Raw genomic sequence first — 23,074 nt, 5'->3', positions numbered from 1 at the left:
ATATGGTGAAAATCAGAAATGTCTCCTCTGATTTGTCCCTGATTGTGTTTGATGATTTCCTCTGTGGTGTCTAATAAGGTAACAGTGAGTGTCATTGGCAGCTGTGAGTCTCTCTCACTCTCTTTAGGGGGCTGACAGGAGCCAGTTTCTTCAGTGTGTTTGAGGGAGCAGATGAGAAACTTGTGCTGCATTTTCAGCTGACGAAAATAGTTTGTTGAGCAGGAGACAATGGAGAACTGTTGGATGGTCATATTTCTGTGCTATATTTTAAAACTCATCGCTTCTGGTAGGTTTATGCTTCAAGGAGATTAGGACGAAAATAATCTCAAATCAAACATTTATATGTAATTGTATTATGCTGCTGTTATGCTATAATATATTTATTAAAGTGGTTATTTTCTACCTGTTCTTTTTTTTCCCAATCTTGTTTATAACCCTTTTCTTTCTTTTGATATCTTATTTATCTGTTACACTAAAAGATAGTGTGAATGTGAGGTTGGTTGGTGGTAAAAGTCCCTGCAGCGGGACAGTGGAGGTTCTTCATGATGGTCAGTGGGGAACAGTGTGTGGTGTTGGTTGGGATATGACTAATGCTGCAGTGGTGTGTAGAGAGATGGGATGTGGAGAACCTATAGATGCTCTGAGGAATGCTCGTTTTGGTCAGGGATCAGGGCCAGTCTGGTTGGGTACTCTCTTATGTTTTGGATCAGAGTCAACACTGCTCAACTGTAGATCAAAAGGATGGGGTAAACATAACTGTGATCATAGTAAAGACGCTGGAGTCATTTGTTCAGGTGAGCTGTTCCACATCATTACATTACTGAAAATTGTTCACATAACTTAACATGAGCTAAACATGCACACACCCACACACACACAAACAAATCTATACCTTTTAGAAACATGAAACATCTCTTCCATGAGTACTATCAGCCATTCTCAGCACTCCTTAAAAATGTTTAAATGTTTGTCACTGTTAAAAAGCATCTGCTACAGTGAATTAATAAATGTATAAATGTTTATTATTATTATTATTATTACAACTGTTTAAAATCTTTTTTTAATTTTTTTTTATAGAAGTCCGGCTGGTTGGAGGTTCTCGCTGCTCTGGGAGGTTAGAGATCCTTCATAATCAGACGTGGATGTCAGTGTGTGATGCTGTCTTTTACCAGCAGGATGCAGAGGTTGTGTGTAGAGAGCTGGACTGTGGGGCTCCTGTACAGGTGCTGGGAGCAGCTGCTTTTGAGAAAGGAGACGCTCAGATGTGGACACAAGAGATTCAGTGCAGAGGAAATGAATCTCAGATTCACCTCTGTTCTACATCACTGCCACACAAATACAACTGTTCTGATGACAATGATGCTGTACTGGTGTGTGCTGGTACGAACTACTTTATTTTGAGTAAAATCTTTTTTTTTATTTTATTATTATGCTGTTTTCTTGTTAATTGTCTCTTCATCTCTCATTCTCTTTCTCTCTGTTTAATATACAGACCATGTGAATGTGAGGTTGGTTGGTGGTCACAGTCGCTGTGCTGGTAGAGTGGAGGTTCTTCACAGAGGTCAGTGGGGAACAGTGTGTGATAATTTCTGGGATATGGCTGATGCTGCAGTGGTGTGTAGAGAGCTGGACTGTGGAAAACCTCTAGATGCTCTGGGAGCTGCTCATTTTGGACCAGGATCAGGACCGATCTGGATGGGTATTGTCTTTTGTACTGGATCAGAGTCGACACTGAAGAATTGTGGATCAGCAGGATGGGGTTTACATAACTGTAATCATAGTAGAGATGCAGGAGTCAATTGTTCAGGTGACTGAGATTGATCTTCAAAACATTTTGGAGCAAATTCACTAAACAGCTGTGCCCCTCTTGTGCATGCTATCAGCACAAAAAGCTGTTTCTTATTTACTAACCATCCATAAACTAATTTAAACACAGGCATTCAGAGCTGAAATAACAATTTTGAATCATTAAAATAGATAATTTTTGTTCTTTCCTGTGCATACACACCTCCTTAATTTTTTATTTTTTATTTATTTTTTGCTAAACATGGCTTGTTACCTAAATGAATACTGTGAATTCACATTTATATAAAAGGGATATTTTGGTGACTGGGAATGTTTTGATATTACTCTTGACCTGTCATCGGGAAACTGCAGTATCAACTTGCTGTGCCATTTGTCTTCAGTAAAAATTGTGTGTGTGTTTGTTTGTTTGTTTGTTTTGAGAGGGCACTACTGATTAGTGAATTTTGAATTTTTTAAATCTAACCTCAATGTGGTTTTAATTTTGTATTTTTTTTTTTAACAAACTGGAATAATTTCATTAAAATCTACAAATGTTTATTTAAATTTTGTGCCTATTAAATGTACACTTAAAATTGACACTCTAAATAAACCTGATTTGTATGCTTTATTTTGTATGAAAAGATTATAATCATTCCAGACTTACTATTGGACCTCACCTCTGCTCTGGGAGATTGGAGATACTTCATAATCAGACGTGGATGTCAGTGTGTGACGCTGTCTTTGACCAGCAGGATGCAGAGGTTGTGTGTAGAGAGCTGGACTGTGGGGCTCCTGTACAGGTGCTGGGAGCAGCTGCTTTTGACAAAGGAGACGCTCAGATGTGGACACAAGAGATTCAGTGTAGAGGAAATGAATCACACATTCACCTCTGTCCAACATCAACTTTACATGAAATCACCTGTTCACATGACAATTATGTGGGAGTGATGTGTTCTGGTTGAGTATAAATATTTTTTTGTATAAGCATATACAGTATATAACTATATACTCAGAATACATAGAAATATAATTTATATATTTATATTTAATATGATATATTTTGATCACAGAAATTGTAATTCTCTTCTTCATAGTTTTTGCACACAGTGAAACATACATAAGCTTGCACAAGACAGTATTGTTTTTATACTGTTTAAATAAACTCTCACGCTATGTCCAGGTTACACTGATCTCAGGCTGGTAAATGGTTCAGACTCTTGTTCTGGTCGAGTCGAACGTCAGTACTCCAGTAAATGGGGCACAGTGTGTGATGCATGCTGGGATATGAGAGCTGCCAGTGTCCTCTGTAGACAGCTGAATTGTGGGTGTCTGTTGTGGGATCAGACTGGTTTGGAGAAGGAAGTGGTGAAATCTGGGCTGATGTGTTTGATTGTGACGGGAATGAAACAAAACTCTCAGAATGTTCCATCTCTTCATGGAGTCGAGCTGAATGTTCTCATAGACGAGATGTTGGAGTCATCTGCTCTAGTGAGTCCATTCATGCCGTGATGAAGTCATGGGTTCCAGACTAAAACAACTTATTTTTTAAGTATATTTAAAAAAAAATACTAAATGATAAATAAATATTATCTTCAGATTCCTCTCTGGCTCTTCATGATGGTCTGGTTCGGTTGTCTGGAGAGAGACAGTGTGAGGGGGAGGTGGAAGTTTTCTTCCATCAGGTCTGGAGGAGAGTTCTGCTGGACTCGTGGAGTCTCTCTGAATCCTCTGTGGTCTGCAGACAGCTGGGCTGTGGCTCTGTGCTGAACTTCTACAGCTCCTCTTCATCCAGTCCTGAACACAGTCATGAGTGTGTGACGGGCTTCCAGTGCTCTGGGAGTGAAGCTCATCTGGGGAACTGCAGCTCTCCACAAACTCTCAACTGCAGCTCCACACAACAGCTGTCAATCACCTGCCTTGGTGAGAAGAACAACATCTGGACAGATTCTTCAATTGTTTTGATCAATAATGTGTTTTTCTTTCTCTGAATAACAGGTCGGGGGTCCATCAGGCTGGTGGGTTCTGGGGGAGACTGTGCAGGGAGGCTGGAGGTTTTTCACAGTGGCTCATGGGGGACAGTGTGTGATGACTCCTGGGATATTAAAGATGCTCATGTGGTGTGCAGACAGCTGCAGTGTGGAGTGGCCCTCAGTAACCAGCAGGTACCAGCCTGGTTTGGTCCTGGTTCTGGACACATATGGCTGGATGAGGTGGAGTGTGAGGGGAATGAGACGTCCCTGTGGAGCTGCTCTTCTCCAGGCTGGGGAAAACATGACTGTCAACACAAGGAGGATGTAGGAGTCATGTGCTCAGGTAAACCATTTACTGTTGTGAAATAAAATAAATCAGATGTTTCACTCAAATGTAACGTTATGTAATGTAATGTTTGAAAATATCAGTTTTGTATGAGATCTAAGGTTGATTTATCATTCTTTTTCATCTAGAGTTTAAAGAGATCAGGTTAACTGAGGGCTGTGAAGGGAATCTGGAGGTTTTCTACAATGGATCCTGGGGTAATGTGTGCTGGAACCAGATGGACAGAGACACAGTGAGTCTGATCTGTCAAGAGCTGAACTGTGGAAGATCTGGCAGTGAACCCAGTTATTCAGAGGGACTGAAGTCTTATAATTGGCTTGACAATCTTAAATGTCGACGACATGACTCCACTTTATGGCAGTGTCCATCTTCACCCTGGGGAAAGAATGACTATGATAATGAAGTGGCCAAAATCACATGCTCAAGTAAGATATTTAAGATGGTTTGACAATGTATACTGCTTGTTTAAATATGGCTATTTTATGTATTTTATTGATTTATGATGTTCTGTTCAGAAGTAAAAACATGTTTAACAAGTTTTCATCTCAGAGGAGGAAATTCCTGAGTCTCCTCGGAGTCATCTGACGTGTTCTACTTCATCTCCACACTGGAGACAGTGTTCAAGTAAGTTCATTATAAGCTTGTATTTATTTATTTATTTATTTTTTCATCCTAAAGTTTATCTGCTTAAATAGCATCTGTCCACATCAACACTGAACTATTTTTTATTCCACATTTAAAATTAACCACAGCATTAAAGGCCCATAGCTCTAGTTTTAGTGTGTTTTGTTGTAAATGTTGTGCTGAAGCTGGTCAGGGGTTGATGTGTGTGTTTTAGATCATGTTCCTCTCAGACTGAGTGGAGGGGACGGCCGGTGCTCTGGGAGGCTGGAGGTGTATCATAACGCTGTGTGGGGCTCAGTCTGTGATGATCACTGGGACATCAGCGATGCTCAGGTGGTCTGCAGGCAGCTGGGTTGTGGAGCAGCACTGAGGGCTGATGGGAATTCAACCTTTGGTGCTGGTGAAGGTGTTGTGTCGATGAACAAAGTCGAGTGCAGAGGGAATGAGATTCACCTGTGGGACTGTCCTCTCTCCCTGAATAACCACACTGACTGCTCCCACAAGAAGCTTGTTAGACTCAACTGTGAAGGTCACAGCAAGATCGTTTGATATTTTTAGTGCTAATAATAGTTGTGTGTTTAATCAGTCATTTGCATGTTTTTTTTTTTTTTGTGTTTTGACAGATTTGTCAGATATGTCACTGTCCACTACTCCTGCCACAACATCATCAGCTTCTTCTCCAGTTTCTCCTTCAGTGCGCTCAACATCAGTCTCTCCTTCACAAACTCCTCCACCAGTGTCTCTCCCAGTGCTTGTGATTGTTCTGGGAGTTGTGCTCTTACTGCTCTTAGTGCCACTGCTTATACTGATTCAGCAGAACAGAGTGATGAGGAGAGGTAGGAGAGATCCAGAGACTGTCATATTGTGTCATATTCAGTGTGTGATCGGTCATGTGTTGTGAACTGACAGCAGGTTTGTCTGTCTACACTCACAGCTCTCTCTAAGAGGAGACACAGGATGATGTCTGAGGCCGTTTATGAGGAGATTCAGCACAGACACAATCACTTCACTCAGAGGGGTGAGACATGAGCCATCAATCTCATTTAATACCATTAATAAGAGTCTGTCAGGCAGTTGATGTTCATCTATTATTAGTCCTGTTTAAACCTCCTGCTTCAAACCACAGAATTCCTGACAGAAAACCACATAGCTACAGGTTTATGTGTGTGTGTGTGTGTGTGTGTGTGTGTGTGTGAGAGAGAGATGGAGAGAGAGAGTTTTCTGTCAGCGTCTCTTCCTGTGTGTATTTTTAGAGGGTCATAAGTATAGGCTCATATGTTTGTACATGTACAGTAGATGCAGGTGTGTGTGTTTGTCTCTTCCTGTGTATATTTCTGGAAGGCAGCACGGAATGGGTTAATGTGTGTTTGCTAATAGGCTAACATCATGGGATTTATTTCTTGAATATGCTGTGTTGTCACTAAAACAGTGTTTTATAATCGAAAGGAAACTGATTCAGTTTGTTTGTAATGATGAACATGTTTTGCTCTTCTTTAACAGGGAGTCTCATCTCTGAAGAACTGCATTCTGGGTATGAAGATGCTGATGAGTTTCTCTCAGGTTAGAGAGCTGAAGCACATAATCATTCCATAATACACTAAAAAAATGAATTCACCAAAATGCATAAATAAATGTAATTAGTAATTCCATTATAAATTTGATTATTGACTCAGTACTATTCAGATACTGATGTTTACTTGTATATTAACAGTCTGCTCTCCTTTTTTAGCAAAAGAATTCAATACTGCATATTATGATGATATCACCAGCAACAGTGGCCTAAATGGTCAGTGACATTTTAAATTGATCACATGATTCAAATGTTTACAGAGTCTCAGTCTCAAGATCTGAAGCTTTTGTATCCAAACATATTGTCTGTTGATGCAGAAGAGATGATGAAGGAAATCACTCTGGGATACTATGATGATGTCATCACTGATGGACTGAAGCCAGATCGTGAGACAGGTGTCACTCTCTTAATCTACAGCAGCATATAATATACTTTTAAATCAAAATATTACAGTATATTTAAGATAGATATTTCAAAATTGTTCTTAATATAATGAATCTGTGTCTGTGATGAATGTGTGAATTTGTAGAAGACACACCGGAGAGCTATGATGATTTCATGATGAGCGAACACAACTCTGATATCAAAAAAGGTGTTTTATATATTTTTTTACATTCCTCTAAAATAAAGATGGTTACATATAATATTGTAAATTAAAGTTTTTTTTTTTTTGGCTGATAAAATTTTTACTAATTTTTATGTAAAGTGGACACACCTGAGAATTATGATGATGTCATCATTAATAGACTGAGCTCTAAAGAGGTAACAGGTGAGATGCACAGAGCTATACATTTTTCTTTTTTTCCTTCTTTTTTTAAATCACCCTTTCCATGTCGACATGAGAAAAAGGAAAAGGGATCCTTCAAATGAGATGAAGTGTTTTATAAACTAAAATGGCATGTTTATGTCATTCTTGATCAGAGAGAGTTCAGGAGGAGTATGATGATGTGATGTGATGTGATGTGTCAGTGAAGATGTGAGAAACCTGTTGGGTAAGTTATTATAACCCTTTTGTTCTCATTATTCTTACGTCTTTATTTATATTTTAATATTTTAAATAGTTTTAAATTGTTTAGACTTTTAAAATATTTTTCGAATTATATTATTTGACATGGTTTACTATTTTCTATTTAATAACAGAGTATGATGATGTGAAGGAGGAGTCAAACAAAGAAGTAGGGAATTTGACTGATCATCAACTGCCTCGGTTCAACAAATCTGAACAAAGTTTGAGTGATATTGTTACTGATGTTAAATCTCAAGTTTTTATATTTTCCCCCATTTTTGTATCAACTTTTTAAATTTTGTCTTTTGTGGAATTTTTTTTTTGGGGGGGGCCTTTTAATATCAATAAAAAACATTTCAGACAAATTGTTATGTGTATTTAAGTAAGACATTACACAACAAAGCAAAAGCAACACATTCGAAGACATTCTAAATATAAACCCAAATGACCATCAGTGATTTAATATTAAGTACTGGACTTTAGTGAGTTGATAAATGGGGAAGAAAAAAATCGAACTTCTACATTACACATACACACAAAAAGTATGTATCAAATATTATCTGATGTGATCAGCTGTGTTTTTAATACTTAGAATTTATCAGGCTTTAGAAGTGTTGCAGTACAAGTGTAGTTCAACAACCTGTTACACATTTAAAATACAGAACAACAGAAAATTATTAAAATATAAACAATATAAAATAAGTTCAGAGTTGCCTGTAGTGAAGTCCTCTATGTACATGTGTTGCAGTCATAAATGAAACAATGTCCTGCAATTTTTTTGTTACTTTTAATATCCTTTTGTTGGAAATTGTCCTTACCTTCAGTACTGACTTGTTTAAAGCTGTGTACAACTTAATCAGAGCTTCTTCAGTGCAGACAAACAATAGTATGTAGTTGCAGGTTTTATTTTAATTTATTTAGATTGTTGATTGGTTGAGTTCCCATTTTGTTATCTCTAATACACTCACTGGCCTCTTCAACTGTTAGTGCAAACATCTAATCAGCCAATCATGCCTTAATGCATTTAGACCGCTAGACACGGTAAAGGCAATCAGCTGAAGCTCGAACCGAGCAGAATGGGGAAGAAGAGTGATATAAGTGACTTTGAATGTGGAATAGTTGTTGGTGGTCGATGGGATGATCTGAGTATTTCAGAAACTGCTGATCTACTTGGATTATTACACACAACCATCTATAAGGTTTACAGATAATGGTGCAAAAAGACAAAAACAATTGCAAATGATGTACATAATACACATACTCATCTTTGTTCAAATAAAATGTAAAACATGTTTTACTACCAAATTATATGTAATGGATAATTATATTAACTTACAGTCAAATGCTTTCCTCCATTTCACAGTTTCAGAGCACAAGTTCCTGAACATGATGCATGGTGGGATACGCTAAGCCTTGAATACTTTGGGGAGCATAATCGTTAGATTTAGTGTGCGTTAAAGGGAGAGTTCACCTAAAAAATAAAATTCTGTCATCTTTTACGCAACCTCATTTCGTTCCAAACCTGTATGAGATTCTTTCTTATATTGAACATAAAAGAAGATATTTCGAAGATTGCTGGTAATTGGAACGACATGAGGGTGTGTAAATTAGGGTGACCACATGAGCCATTTTCCCAGGACGCTACCTTGCCAGGATTTTTATATTGCCTAAAATATCCAGATTTTGACTGTTTGTGCTGTGTAGATCCATCATTGTATGACATCCATAAGAGCTATAGAGAGCAGAGAAGACACCTCCTTATGCATTCAAATCACTCTCTTGGTACTTTGGTGTCATACAATGATCTGTGCGCAGCGACACTTCAAGTTGAATGAACGAAACAAACACCTAACATGTACGTGTATTTGCATTGCTCTGATCGTTCTCTGTAGATCTGACCTTCTCACATGATACGATTGGTTGATTATGCAACATACCTGCATGTTATTGGTCAAACTACTTTGGATGTTTAGGCAATATAGAAATCCTGGCAAGGACGTGTCCTGGGAAAATGGCTCATATGGTCACCCTAGTGTAAATGATGACAGAACTATCCCTTTAAGGGGACAGAGCTTTGACATGTTTAGGGGTGCTCACAGCTCTCTCTGTTGGTCAAAATAATTGCTACATGACTGCTCTGAAGACCAACAACAGTAACAAAACGCAAAAATGAAAATATGAGAAATATCACTCTCACTGTTGGTGCATTTGTTAGAATATGTTGTAGCAGCAGATAAAAAGTAAAATAAATGTGCTCTGAAATGAGCTCTACATTACATTTTATTTGTATATGTAATATAGCTGTGAATAAATAAGTGAACATTTTCTGCCTGGAAAAAAAGTGAGAAGCTCCCTCATGTGGTGACAAAAGAATAAGACTCTTGTCTGCTGCTCTTTATATTAATAAGTTTTTGCTCCCATCTGCTGGATAAATTAGACATTACAGTGTTAAACACACAAATGTTCTCTGATATGATGGCAAATTAATAACTTCAGAACAGAAAACTATTTTTATTTACAGATCTTGTCTGAATACCGTTCTGCTGTTGTACAGAATCAATCCAGATCATCTGAGAATGTATTAACATACTGTTTAATGTGCTTTTGATTAGAACATCATAATGAGTAAATCCACCTAATAAAATTCACATTTGTTTAAAAAAAAAAAAATAACTTTAAACAGTTCAGTTTATTCTAACTTATAGCAAAAATCAACTATTTTGAAATAAAGTTTCAGTAAGTGAGCAGTCAGTCATCAGTGCTTGTGTCTGCTGTGTTCAGGTTCAGGTTTTGATGCTGAATATAAGCTGCAGTGTTTCTGTATCAATCTGTTTTAAGTTTAGTATGACTTTATCTCCACACTGACTTCTGACTGACAAGAGTCTGTCCTGGAGGAGTCCCACTCATCAGCGCTCACACTTTATTGATATATATGGAGAAAATAAAAATGCTGCTTTCTGATTTGTCCCTGATTGTGTTTGATGATTTCCTCTGTTGTGTCTAATAAGGTAACAGTGAGTGTCATTGGCAGCTGTGAGTCTCTCTCTCTCTTTAGGGGGCTGACAGGAGCCAGTTTCTTCAGTGTGTTTGAGGGAGCAGAGGAGAAACTTGTCATGTGTTCTTGAACTGCCTGAGAGTATAGTGAAATGTAGAGCTATCTGGCAAATAATTTTTATTCATTCATTCATTACAGCCGGTAACTATGCACTCAGAATAAAAAGATATCTAAAAAAGAAAAGAAAAAGAAACGGAGGAAGAAATACAAAATCTGTTTTCTGCATTCTGAATTTTAATTAATCATTAATCATATTTGTGGTCTCTCCTGAACTGACAGACAGTGTGAATGTGAGGCTTGTGAATGGCAATAATCGCTGTGATGGTCGAGTAGAGGTTAATCACAGAGGTCAGTGGGGAACAGTGTGTCATTATTCCTGGGATATGACTGATGCTGCAGTGGTGTTTAGAGAGCTGGACTGTGGTATGGCTGTAAAAGCAACATATGAAGATCAATTTGATTTGTGTACACACTGGTCCTAATGAGATATTTTCATCGGATTGATTTTTGGAGGCAGCATAGTTAGGGTAGCACTGTATTTGGATTGTAGGATTGTACTATTGTTTAACAATATACCGGTTCTTTGTCTGATGAAAGTGTTTATGCAAAAAAAAAAAAAAAAATGTTTAGACAAAATCATTTATATACAATGTATACCACTGTAAATACTGTAAGTCTGCCTCTCACTTAACTTGACTGGTGTGTAGATGTATATAGATGTACAGTGTAGATGTACAGTGGGATATCCCACTGTCCTCTATGTTCAAGTTTGTGCCTGGTGGTCAGTTTTTGTGTAAATGTATGTTTTTTACTTTTCCACTTTTGATGTAATGTCTAGCAATTCATTATTATTGTAGTGATTAATATTAACTAAGTTATCACAAAAGCTGTTATCATTAAACTCTTATGTTGAATCAAATCCTCAAATATCCGGTTTCCCCAGGCACCACAGCATAAATGGCTGCCCACTGTTCTATGTGTGTGTTCACTGCAGTGTGTGCAGTTTGGATGGGTTAAATGCAGAGCATGAATTCCAAGTATGGGTCACCATACATGGCTGTGTCACGTCAATTCAAATACATTTCGTGAGATTTTGTGTGTAAATGCCTGAAAAGTCATTGCCTTATATTGCAGCCAGGCAACAAAAACTAGCTGCCAAGCTTTCAGATGCAGTCAATCAATAGCTGAACTGTAGCAGATTTGGAGCTTAATCAGCTCAAACTGTAATTGACTGGATAAAGTGAAATATTTATCACATTGATCAAGTCTGAGGCAGTTTCTTTCATTTTGGGCTCAGTGAAGATGGACTGTGTAAGACTACACAGACATAATTGAGAATATTCTCTTTGCTACTGATGGTGAAAGAGGGCACTCCAGAAAACAATGATGATATCATCACTGGACAACAGATTCCTGTAATTCAAGTAATATAATATTCTGGAAATAGAGAATGAAGATAGAAACTGCTTGTATTCACTGACCTGATTGTAATTTCCCTACACAAAGCTAAAGGTATCAAGCTAGCGCTCAAAGAGCAACAAAGTGCTATCGTTTCAATTGAGGCTTTGACTGTAAGAGAAGCAATAGACTCTGTCCTGACTCCAGCACTCTGCGATCTACATTTGGATATACAAATGACCAACAATTTTGTAAAAGAGCTAAAAGCAGTCACAGGACCGGGACGATTCCATTCAAGCAGTTGCACGTGAGGATAGGAGGACAATCATAAACTTAAGAAATCAGCTAGAAACAACTCACCTTAAAAATGAAGGACATTGAAGATAGGAGCAAGGTACAACTGTTGTCAGTAGAGGCAGAGAACTCTGATGCAGCTGGCTTCCCTTAGAGTTAATCTTTCCAAGTGGATCCCCTCACTGAAAGGCAGTGACATCGAGACTGACCGGGCACATCGTGTGTATGACAGAAGGAAAAACTAAGTTTATCTCCACACTGACTTCTGACTGACAAGAGTCTGTCCTCAGTGAAGTGTCTCTTCACGCTGGAGGAGGAGTCCCGCTCATCACCGCTCAAACTTTACTGAAATATATGGAGAGAATAAAAATTCAGATTTCTGATTTGTCACTGATTGTATTTGATGATTTCCTCTGTTGTGACTAACTTAGATCGGCCACATACTCTCATCTTCTGTGTACTTAGATGGCATGACAGATCCTGAAAGGTGCTCGACAGGCTTATCCTGTGAAACATACGCAGGACAATGTCACGCTACTATTTTTTCCGTCTCCATCCTTTCAGCTCAATGAGATAAGCTCAGTGGTGATCCTAACTGCCCTGAAGAGGACAGTAACAAGATGGCCATAGACTCTTATTAATTAATTAATTTATTTTTTATCTTGCCCCTGTCCTGTCCGCTCATCCGCTGACTGGTAAATAATAATAATTCATACATTTTTATTTACTATTACTAATTTTCAGGATAATGGAGAGCAGGTTCAATCGCTAAGCTTTTGGCTCAGTGGCCCTTTTGGAGGCATGTCTTGCTTTGAAGTTGACTGGTCACGTATCAACATGTTTCTTTTGTTTATGCAGACCTACACTCTCAGTAATGTGCAGTCTGCTTTGGCTTTTTGTAGTTGTTTGTCGTTCCTTTTTCTTGTATTTTTTTTTCTATGCCCTTCAACAGACATCAATACTTTTTTTTTATTATGCTTTTCTTTTAAAAGGAATATTCATTGAGGTGGATTGGTATCTAGGATACATACTAATGTTTACATATCACTGGCAGTATGGCATTGCTTATCTTTCTCTCTTAAATCCTGCACTGCCTAGCCACTTAGGCAGGGAATGTGAATCTAAAGCATACACCAGTGCAATAAAATCTTCAGATGATCAAGTAATCACAAATCCTATGATAATTAACAACATATTTAAATGTTTTTACTCAAATCTTTATAAAACCGAAACCGATTTTGATGAGTCAGATATTCATGAAGCATTAAAAAGCCTTCAGAAGGGCAAGACACCAGGCTTAGACGGCCTCCCTCCTGAATTATATTTAGAAATATAGGATGTGGTAGGGACTCTCATGCTTGACTCATTTAATTTTGCAAATGAGCATGGTACGTTTTACAGAGCCTTCTTTGATATCACTGCTTCTTAAAAAGGGTAAAGAGCAGTTAGATTGCTGTAACTACAGACCAGTATCACTCATCCCATGCAATCTAAAAGTTTATGCTAAAACAAGATAAACTGGACCAAATCTGCTTTAATGCCAATTAACAATGTTAAAGTAACTCTCATATCCCCCCATTCATTCCTATTAAATATGATTTCATTTATTTGGGTATTACCATATGTAAAGACATAAATAAAATTGCCAGAAACAATTTTAACAATATGTTAGTCAAGATCAAGAGTGATACTCAAAGATGGAATAATCTTAAAGTCTCTCTTCAAGGCTTTTTTTTCTATTTTGGCGCTTTCCCCTCCTCCAGGTTGCTTTAACCTGTTAACTGTCACTCACGTTTTTGAAGATAGACATGAATGTGCATGATACAAACCTAAATTTTTATAATTCATGACTGAAAACATTTTGTAACATGATTTTGATGTGCCATTTACATGGTAATGCAATGTCTGATTTTAAAATGGGTTTTGAAGGATGAATTTTGAGATTTTATGTTTTCAAGTGATATATAACTTCTGATGATTTCTAAAATGTGATAGAGAAAAAGGCAACGAGGAAGTCTTTTTTTTAAACAAAGGTCAAAGCTCCTTTTGTAATGTAGATTTCTGAGGGTGCACTCTTGTCATAAATTCATCTATTACTTTTCCTACATAATGTTTAACAAAAAATATTGGTAAAATATATATTTGGGAGTCTTAGACCTTTCCAACGATATATAGTTTGTCAAGATTAGATTAGATTTGATTGTAATATAGTATAGTCAACGTAGGCGTCCCGTATACGGGACGGGGTGACATTTAACAGGTTAAGGAATATTCTATACCCCTTTATCAATTCTATACTTTCCCAGTTTATCTGGAATGGTAAACAACCCAGAATAAAACTGGTCACATTGCAGCGTCCTATACATTCAGGAGGATTGGCTGTACCAAATTTTGAATTATATTATTGGTCATTCCACTTTAAGGCTCTTCTTACTTGGGTTTATCCTCAATCTAAAGTTTCATGAAGAGTAATTGAACTGATAAGGTTAAACCACATAGGCTCCAAGATATTTTATTTGCTGGCATAAGTGTCTATGAGGATTTTTGCATATATAAAAATTCTTGCCACCATTGGCCAAACAATTTTAACCACCTATTAAACAAGGTTGACGGAGGTCAATCGGAACAACACTTGGTGTGCGTGTTTGACTCATGGCCCTAAAGGTTTGTAAGAATTGTGAAAGAAATTGGCCACTAGTTGGCACTAACATGTTTTTTGGATCTGTAATCATGTGTTGTTTCACATGTCCACACACAGTATGCATACAATTTGATAGATCTCCTCATAATGCACAACTTTGCCTCAATAACTATTGCTGTCAATCAAATCATTCCACAATAATTCACAAATATGTTAAAAACATACTTTTGCAAACTAGTCCTAGGATTTTCACCCGATCGGAACCAAACCACTGCAGTAATACTCTGGCCTCTCTAGATCTATAATAATAATAATAATTTTGTCCCACAGTTAAATTTAACTAGGTCATTTCGCAAAGGGGCATGGGCAAATATACTCAACAGCCTATAAAACCTAAAAAAAAAAAAATAATAAGTTAACTTAATGGAACTAGGTGAAAAGATGTCAAATTACTCTTAACAAGCACGCAAAGGTAAACTGTAACAGGTTCATTTATAAAAGGGGCATGGCCAAAATACCCAAAAGCCTGTAAATCTCAACAAAAACTCAAAACTTTATGAAACTTGGTGCAAACATTTGACAGATGACTCTTAACAAGCATGCAAAGATTCATGGAGATCGGACTATAGGTGCCACTATAACCATTAAAAAGGCCTCAAAAACATAAGATATCTATAGAAAATGACCTGATATTGTAGAAATTGTTCATGTATTCACACAAACACTAGATCCAAATATACCCAAAAAGCCTATAAAATGAGAACATACAGACATATTCGTTTTTTACCATTAAGCCAGATTATTATAACAGTGAAACCTGAAAATTACATATAAATTCCTAAAAAGAGAAGACTTGCAATAAGTACTGTCACCTATCATTTACTTCAAATATCTATATCTGCAACAAAATGTGTGTGCATGTATGTCTGTATATGTGTGTTTGGTTCTGCCTGTATGTGTGTCTGTCAGCCATTCATCAAGGTTGGCCTAGACCCCAAAAACATACCACCTTAAAGGCCTTAATGTGCTTGGACCCCTTAATCGCTGCTTGCAGCTATATTTAATATTTTAAATTATTATTTGTATTATTATTTTCTTATATACCTTCTGAACAGATTGCTGTGTGATATGTGTGGGGTATAATGTAGTGTTTACTTTTAGATTTTTTTATAAATTGTGTTAAAATTGAAAGTTTACATAATATATGTGTATGTACTGTATATATATTATGTATATATAAAAACACACACATACAGTAAATATTTTGAAAATATTTCCATGTATACTTTTATATTCATTTAATTTATATTATGTATAAATATATTTAAAATATAAACAACATATTTTTCTTAATTATACATATGCATGTGTGTGTTTATATATATATTTATATGCATGTGTGTGTTTATATATAAAATTAATATACAGTACTATGTAAACACACGCAGTAAACTTTTTTTTGATGTGATTAATTGCGATTAATCGATTTGACAGCACTAATATATATATGTATATAGTCTCTGTATCTCAGCAGGTGTTGATGCTGTAAATATCCCGGTGCGCTTCCTCTCTCTGAAATCTTTAATATCTCTTTTATGATGTGTGTCTATTTTTGCCTCTGGCAGGTGTGTGTGCAGATCCTCACTGAAGTGTCTTTGTATGGAGGAGGAGGAGTCCTGTTCAGCGCTGACGTTCTTTTGATATATATGGTGAAATTCAGAAATGCCTCCTCTGATTTGTCACTTAAGTTGTTTGATGATTTCCTCTGTTGTGTCTAATAAGGTAATGATGAACTTGATTGGAATCTTTTGGCACATATCTTCTCTTTAGGGGGCTGACAGAAGTAAATTTCTTCAGTGTGTTTGACGGAGTAGAGGAGAAACTTGTGCTGCGTTTTGACCTGGTGAAAATAGTTTGTTGAGCAGAAAGAGAAAATGAAGATCTGTCTGATGCTGATGTTTCTGATAAAGCTCATCATCTCTGGTAGGTTTATACTCTGAATCAAGGAGGAAAATAATCTCAAATGAAATATAAAGCAATTATATAATGCTGCTGGTGGCTCAAATATTATATACAGTACATTTCAATAATTTATTAATATATTTATTAGAGCTGTATTTTTTAATGTTTTTCTCCCTCTGTCTTTCCATTCTTTTCCACCTAATCTTGTTCATTTCCTCTTTCAATTCATCTGTTATTCATCCATTGCCTTAAAAGACAGTGTGAATGTGAGGTTGGTTGGTGGTCACAGTCGCTGTGCTGGTCGAGTGGAGGTTCTTCATGATGGTCAGTGGGGAACAGTGTGTGGTGATGGTTGGGATATGGCTGATGCTGCAGTGGTGTGTAGAGAGCTGGACTGTGGAGAACCTGTAGATGCTCTGAGTGCTGCTCATTTTGGACCGGAATTAGGACAAGTCTGGATGAGTACTGTCATGTGTACTGGATCAGAATCTACACTGAATAACTGTGTGTCATTTAGACTAGGTGGACCGGGCTGTGGTCCTACAGGATATGCTGGAGTCATCTGCTCAGGTGATATTTTTCTCTGATATTAGAGTGTAATAAACACTAATATTTCTTAGGTTGTACATGAATACAACCCTCCAAAACAAAAATAAAAATCTTTATCAGCTGTAACATCTGTACATCTCTTCTGTGTGTACTCAAAATTGTGCCAATTTTACAGATTGGCACAATTTTATAAAACAAAAAATATGTTTATTTAAATTTTGTGTCCATTAAATGTACTCTTAAACATACCACTCTACATAAATCAATTTTGTGTGTTTTAATTTAATATGAACAGATCATAAACATTCCCGACTTATTAACGGATCTCACCTTTGCTCTGGAAGAATAGAGGTGGTTCATGGGGACACATGGTACACAGTGTGTGATGCTACCTTTGACCAGCAGGATGCAGAGGTTGTGTGTAGAGAGCTGGACTGTGGGGCTCCTGTACAGGTGCTGGGAGCAGCTGCTTTTGGCAAAGGAGACGCTCAGATGTGGACACAAGAGATTCATTGCAGAGGAAACGAATCACATATATATTTTTGTTCACATACATCTTCAAGCAAAAACAACTGTTCCCATGACAATAATGTTGGAGTTATATGTTCTGGTTGAGTATGAATATCTTCCATATATTTGTTCATATGTGTACATATGAGTATATTCTCTCTCTTCTACATGTTGTTATGCAGACAGGAATATACTAAAATGTGAAAAATCACACTAGAAAGAACGAGCATGGTTAATTTTGTATTGTGTTTTTAGTTATTAGAAGAGGTGTAAAGAATATTTGAAAACCATACTAGAGTAAAAGTACAGATACCTACTGTAAAAATTACTGCACTACAAGTTACAAGTCACCAATTCCAAAACAACTTGAGTAAAAATCTTAGAGTATCTGACTTTAACAGTACTTGAGTATTTCACTCCTACTGAATACAGGGTAAAACATGCAGTGATACTCAACACCTACAGTGATTTGTGAGGACAGCAATCATTGTTTATTTTCTAAAATCAAAACAAAACTGAAAACGTCAAAACTGCAGTAAAGTGGCCATTTAAGCTTGACTGTACTGTGCTCAATCGTTGTACACGTCTTTTTTTTTTTTTAATGAATATGACACTAGTGGGTGTGGCCATACCTTACAGGAGTAGTCAAAACACTTTGAAATATGTGTTTTTATTTCTAACTTAAAATGTTGACCACTAAATTTAAACAAATATTATTCTGGTTTAATGTGGAAGATAAAGTTGGCCAGAGTATGGCGACCTTAACATCCACTGATTTTTCTTTTTATGGTTGAAATGTATAGCCTACTCTTTTAGAAAACAGAAATGAGTGTGCAGTCAAGAAATTCAAATTAGAGATGGAAGAAAAAACAGAGAGACAATAGAAAGGAAGGCGATGCAAGAATTTTAATCCCTGGAATTAAGAAAGGATGAGCGGAGCAAAATGTAGAAGCTGAATATAATGCTTTACAATATGGACACAATTACAGTTAATTCAAAGTGTTTAGAAAACATAGACAGCCTATTTGCCTTTAATGCCCTGTCATTGGCGATTTCACTTGTTTTGTAAAGCAAAAATAAACTGCTGCAGAAAAAGGTGCTATGTAACATGTAATTAGTAATTACATTAGTCATCACAAATGCAGGGGAGTAAAGAGTACAGATACCTATTCAAAAATGTAGTCAAGTAGAGAGTAAAAGTTGATACTCATTAAAACTGAAAAATAGATAAAATTATACTTAAGTACAGTAACTAATTACATTTACTCCAGTACTTTACACCTCTGGTTATTAATTGTGTCACTTTTTATGTTTTGTCAAACATATAACCTGACTGGATTGAGCATTAATTTGCTAACTAAATATACAAGATTTCAAAAAATATCATGGAGAAACTGATTTGAGTCTAATTTGAGACGAACACAACATTATTTTAGCAAGGCTATATTGCAAAAGAAAAGTAACATACTTTTTGACAAATGCAACTATGTATTATGATTAATTACAATTTTGGGGATTACTATATTGAATAGTATAACATTTTAAAAGTAACCACACTATTTCTGTAATGCTAGCAGAGTTTTACTGATATATTCAATTGTCTCTTGTTTTACACTGTTTAAAATAATTCTCATGTTTTTTCCAGGTTACACTGATCTCAGGCTGGTAAACAGTTCAGATACATGTTCTGGAACAGTGGAGCTTCTATATAACAGGAAATGGGGCACAGTGTGTGATGCATTCTGGGATATGAGAGCTGCCAGTGTCCTCTGTAGACAGCTGAATTGTGGGATTGCTGTGTCTGTTGTGGGATCAGACTGGTTTGGAGAGGGAAGTGGTGAAATCTGGGCTGATGTGTTTAATTGTGACGGGAATGAAACAAAACTCTCAGAATGTTCCATCTCTTCATGGAGTCGAGCTGAATGTTCTCATAGACAAGATGTTGGAGTCATCTGCTCTAGTAAACTTGTTTAATCAAGAGTCATGAATGCTAATTCTGAAAGGAAAAAAAATAGCAGTACCATTTATGTAACCTGTAACTACAATACTTGGTTCAATATTAAATCTTACCTCCAGATTCCTCTCTGGCTCTTCATGATGGTCTGGTGCGGTTGTCTGGAGAGAGACAGTGTGAGGGGGAGGTGGAAGTTTTCATCCATCAGGTCTGGAGGAGAGTTCTGCTGGACTCCTGGAGTCTCTCTGAATCCTCTGTGGTCTGCAGACAGCTGGGCTGTGGCTCTGTGCTGAACTTCTACAGCTCCTCTTCATCCAGTCCTGAAGACAGTCATGAGTGTGTGACGGGCTTCCAGTGCTCTGGGAGTGAAGCTCATCTGGGGAACTGCAGATCTCCACAAACTCTCAACTGCAGCTCCACACAACAGCTGTCAATCGCCTGCCTTGGTGAGAAGAACAACATCTGGACAGATTCTTCAGTTGATCATGTTCAATAATGTGTTTTTCTGTCTATGAATATCAGGTTGGGGGTCCATCAGGCTGGTGGGTTCTGGGGGAGACTGTGCAGGAAGGCTGGAGGTTTTTCACAGCGGCTCATGGGGGACAGTGTGTGATGACTCCTGGGATATTAAAGATGCTCATGTGGTGTGCAGACAGCTGCAGTGTGGAGTGGCCCTCAGTAACCAGCAGGTACCAGCCTGGTTTGGTCCTGGTTCTGGACACATATGGCTGGATGAGGTGGAGTGTGAGGGGAATGAGACGTCCCTGTGGAGCTGCTCTTCTTCAGGCTGGGGAAAACATGACTGTCAACACAAGGAGCATGTAGGAGTCGTGTGCTCAGGTAAACAGTACAATAGAGAAAATGTTTTGTTTTTTTTTCCACAAAAAAACTAATGCATGTTGCAAATGCATATTATGTCAGTAACTTAGTATTAGGCTACCATGATATTTTAGACGCTGGCAGTGCTGGCAGCATGAATCAGCCGTGAATTAACAAGTTATTTTGGGAATATTTTAAATTAAGCAATACCTGAATTCCAGTTGTTTTAATTCACATTCCTTTCCATTTAGAGTTTAAGGAGATCAGGTTAACTGAGGGCTGTGAAGGGAATGTGGAGGTTTTCTACAATGGATCCTGGGGAAATTTATGTTACAACCAGATGGACATAGACACAGCAAGTATGATCTGTCAAGAGCTGAACTGTGGAAGATCTGGCAGTGAACCCAGTTATTCAGAGGGACTGAAGACTCATAACTGGCTTGATTATTTTAAATGTCGACGACATGATTCCACTTTATGGCAGTGTCCATCTTCACCCTGGGGAAAGAATGACTGTAATAATAAGGATGAAGTGGCAAAAATCACCTGCTCAAGTGAGATTATATTTAAATTATGTAAAATGTTCTCAAAAGTCATGTTTCTTTAAAGCTGCAGTCGGTAACTTTTGACGCTCTAGCGGTTAATAAACAAAACTGCTTGCGTGTTGCGGAAGGACATTGTAGCCGGAACTACTTTTCTCTGTTTATGTCTATGAAGAATCACAAAGGTACTGGGTTACTCCGCCGCGGTACCCCTGAAGCAATCTAAAATAGTCTGAATATAAACACTTATTATAGGTGTACCCTAGTGATTAAGGACAGGCTAAAAACACGGTTTGGAAAATGGATTCATGGTGTACTCACTTATTATATACATTTTGTATACTTTGAACACAAAAAAAAGTTACAGACCGCAGCTCTGATTGGTTGTTTTCTTACCGGGAGTGGTGTATTCTGCAAATGGCAATAGGACCACTGGGAGGAGCCAGAGGAGCTTGATTTTTTTACAGATTATCTGTCTTACATTCCACTGTCAGGACATGATGAAAGGTTTTACAAATATGTAAAAAATACATTTTTACAAAAGTTACTAACTGCAGCTTTAAACACAATGTTTATATGTTGTTAGTAAACTAATGTTTAAGAAAAGCTAAACTTAGCTGATGGAAAGAGCATAAAATTATTTGTTAGGCTTAAATTATATGTTTTCACACCGATATGTTTCAATGAAAGATGTCCCCTGTATCCTAATGTTCAGTTCACTTCATATTTTGAACACAGAGGAGGAGAATCAGGAGTCTCCTCGGAGTCTTCTGACATGTTCAATCTCACAATCTCCTCACCAGAAACAGTGTTCAGGTAAGTTTTTAACTATAAACTTTCACCAGCATATATATATATATATATATATATATATATATATATATATATATATATATATATATATATATATATATACTCAAGCCTTATTCTCCAAATATATTATTGAAATATGTAATTTAAAATGAGAACAAGAAGTCTAATCAAACATTTAAAGCCATCTTGGTTCAGTGTGTGTTTTGTTGTGAATGTTGTGCTGAAGCTGATGTGTGTGTTTTAGATCATCTTCCTCTCAGACTGATTGAAGGGGATGGCCGGTGCTCTGGGAGGCTGGAGGTGTATCATAACGCTGTGTGGGGCTCAGTGTGTGATGATCACTGGGACATCAGCGATGCTCAGGTGGTCTGCAGGCAGCTGGGTTGTGGAGCAGCACTGAGGGCTGATGGGAATTTAACCTTTGGTGCTGGTAAAGGTGTTGTGTGGATGAACAAAGTCGAGTGCAGAGGGAATGAGATTCACCTGTGGGACTGTCCTCTCTCCCTGAATAACCACACTGACTGCTCCCACAAGAAGCTTGTTACACTCGACTGTGAAGGTCACAGCAAAATATCTTGATAATATTATTGCTTATAATAGTTGTGTGTTTAATCAGGCATTTGCATGATTGTTAATGTGTTTGTGTTTGTTTGGACAGATTTATCAGATGTGTCAGTGTCCACCACTACTCCTGCCACAACATCATCAGCTTCTTCTCCAGTTTCTCCTTCAGTGCGCTCAACATCAGTCTCTCCTTCACAAACTCCTCCACCAGTGTCTCTCCCAGTGCTTGTGATTGTTCTGGGAGTTGTGCTCTTACTGCTCTTAGTGCCACTGCTTATACTGATTCAGCAGAACAGAGTGATGAGGAGAGGTAGGAGAGATCCAGAGACTTCATAGTCATATTGTGTCTTATTCAGTGTGTGATCAGTCATGTGTTGTGAACTGACAGCAGGTTTGTCTGTCTACACTCACAGCTCTCTCTAAGAGGAGACACAGGACGATGTCTGAGACCGTTTATGAGGAGATTCAGCACAGACACAATCACTTCACTCAGAGGGGTGAGACATGAGCCATCAATCTCATTTAATACCATTAATAAGAGTCTGTGAGACAGCTGATGTTCATCTATTATTAGTCCTGTTAAACCTCCTGCTTCAAACCACAGAATTCCTGACAGAAAACCACAGAGCTGCAGGTGCATGTTTGTGTGTGTGTGTGTGTGTGCCAGTCAGT

At 37.4% G+C, this 23,074-nt stretch overlaps 2 protein-coding genes and 1 long non-coding RNA gene across 3 annotated transcripts; all 3 read left to right on the top strand.

Annotated features, from left to right (window-relative positions):
* The first annotated feature begins 1,204 nt into the window (after window positions 1-1,204).
* Window positions 1,205-1,930, top strand: LOC113097443 (scavenger receptor cysteine-rich type 1 protein M130-like). Its single transcript, XM_026262683.1, has 2 exons — window positions 1,205-1,380; window positions 1,493-1,930. The coding sequence occupies exons 1-2, from the start codon at window positions 1,263-1,265 to the stop codon at window positions 1,813-1,815; spliced, it is 441 nt and encodes a 146-aa protein (XP_026118468.1). The 5' UTR covers window positions 1,205-1,262; the 3' UTR covers window positions 1,816-1,930.
* Window positions 1,931-3,252: 1,322 nt separating this feature from the next.
* On the top strand, window positions 3,253-22,005 carry LOC113097424 (scavenger receptor cysteine-rich type 1 protein M130-like). The gene is made up of 10 exons (XM_026262666.1): window positions 3,253-3,273; window positions 3,382-3,433; window positions 3,781-4,098; window positions 4,230-4,526; window positions 6,226-6,285; window positions 6,556-6,681; window positions 20,187-20,504; window positions 20,735-21,037; window positions 21,764-21,841; window positions 22,001-22,005. The coding sequence occupies exons 1-10, from the start codon at window positions 3,253-3,255 to the stop codon at window positions 22,003-22,005; spliced, it is 1,578 nt and encodes a 525-aa protein (XP_026118451.1).
* On the top strand, window positions 6,845-7,287 carry LOC113097451 (uncharacterized). The gene is made up of 3 exons (XR_003288856.1): window positions 6,845-6,887; window positions 7,002-7,064; window positions 7,217-7,287. It is a non-coding gene; the product is annotated as an uncharacterized LOC113097451 (long non-coding RNA).
* Window positions 22,006-23,074: the final 1,069 nt, after the last annotated feature.

Source organism: Carassius auratus, unplaced genomic scaffold, assembly GCF_003368295.1.
Source record: "Carassius auratus strain Wakin unplaced genomic scaffold, ASM336829v1 scaf_tig00216276, whole genome shotgun sequence".
Classification (NCBI taxonomy): domain Eukaryota; kingdom Metazoa; phylum Chordata; class Actinopteri; order Cypriniformes; family Cyprinidae; genus Carassius; species Carassius auratus.
The sequence above is the reverse complement of the archived record's forward strand: the minus strand, read 5'-3'. Positions and strand labels throughout refer to the sequence as shown.

Excerpts from the sequence above, each read along its gene's own strand:
- LOC113097443 (XM_026262683.1), top strand. The coding sequence starts at position 1,263 with ATGTGGACACAAGAGATTCAGTGCAGAGGAAATGAATCTCAGATTCAC. Across the intron at positions 1,381-1,492 it reads TGCTGTACTGGTGTGTGCTG|ACCATGTGAATGTGAGGTTG; the intron begins GTACGAACTACT and ends TTTAATATACAG.
- LOC113097424 (XM_026262666.1), top strand. The coding sequence starts at position 3,253 with ATGTTGGAGTCATCTGCTCTA. Across the intron at positions 3,274-3,381 it reads TGTTGGAGTCATCTGCTCTA|ATTCCTCTCTGGCTCTTCAT; the intron begins GTGAGTCCATTC and ends TATTATCTTCAG. Across the intron at positions 4,527-6,225 it reads GGCCAAAATCACATGCTCAA|GGAGTCTCATCTCTGAAGAA; the intron begins GTAAGATATTTA and ends CTTCTTTAACAG.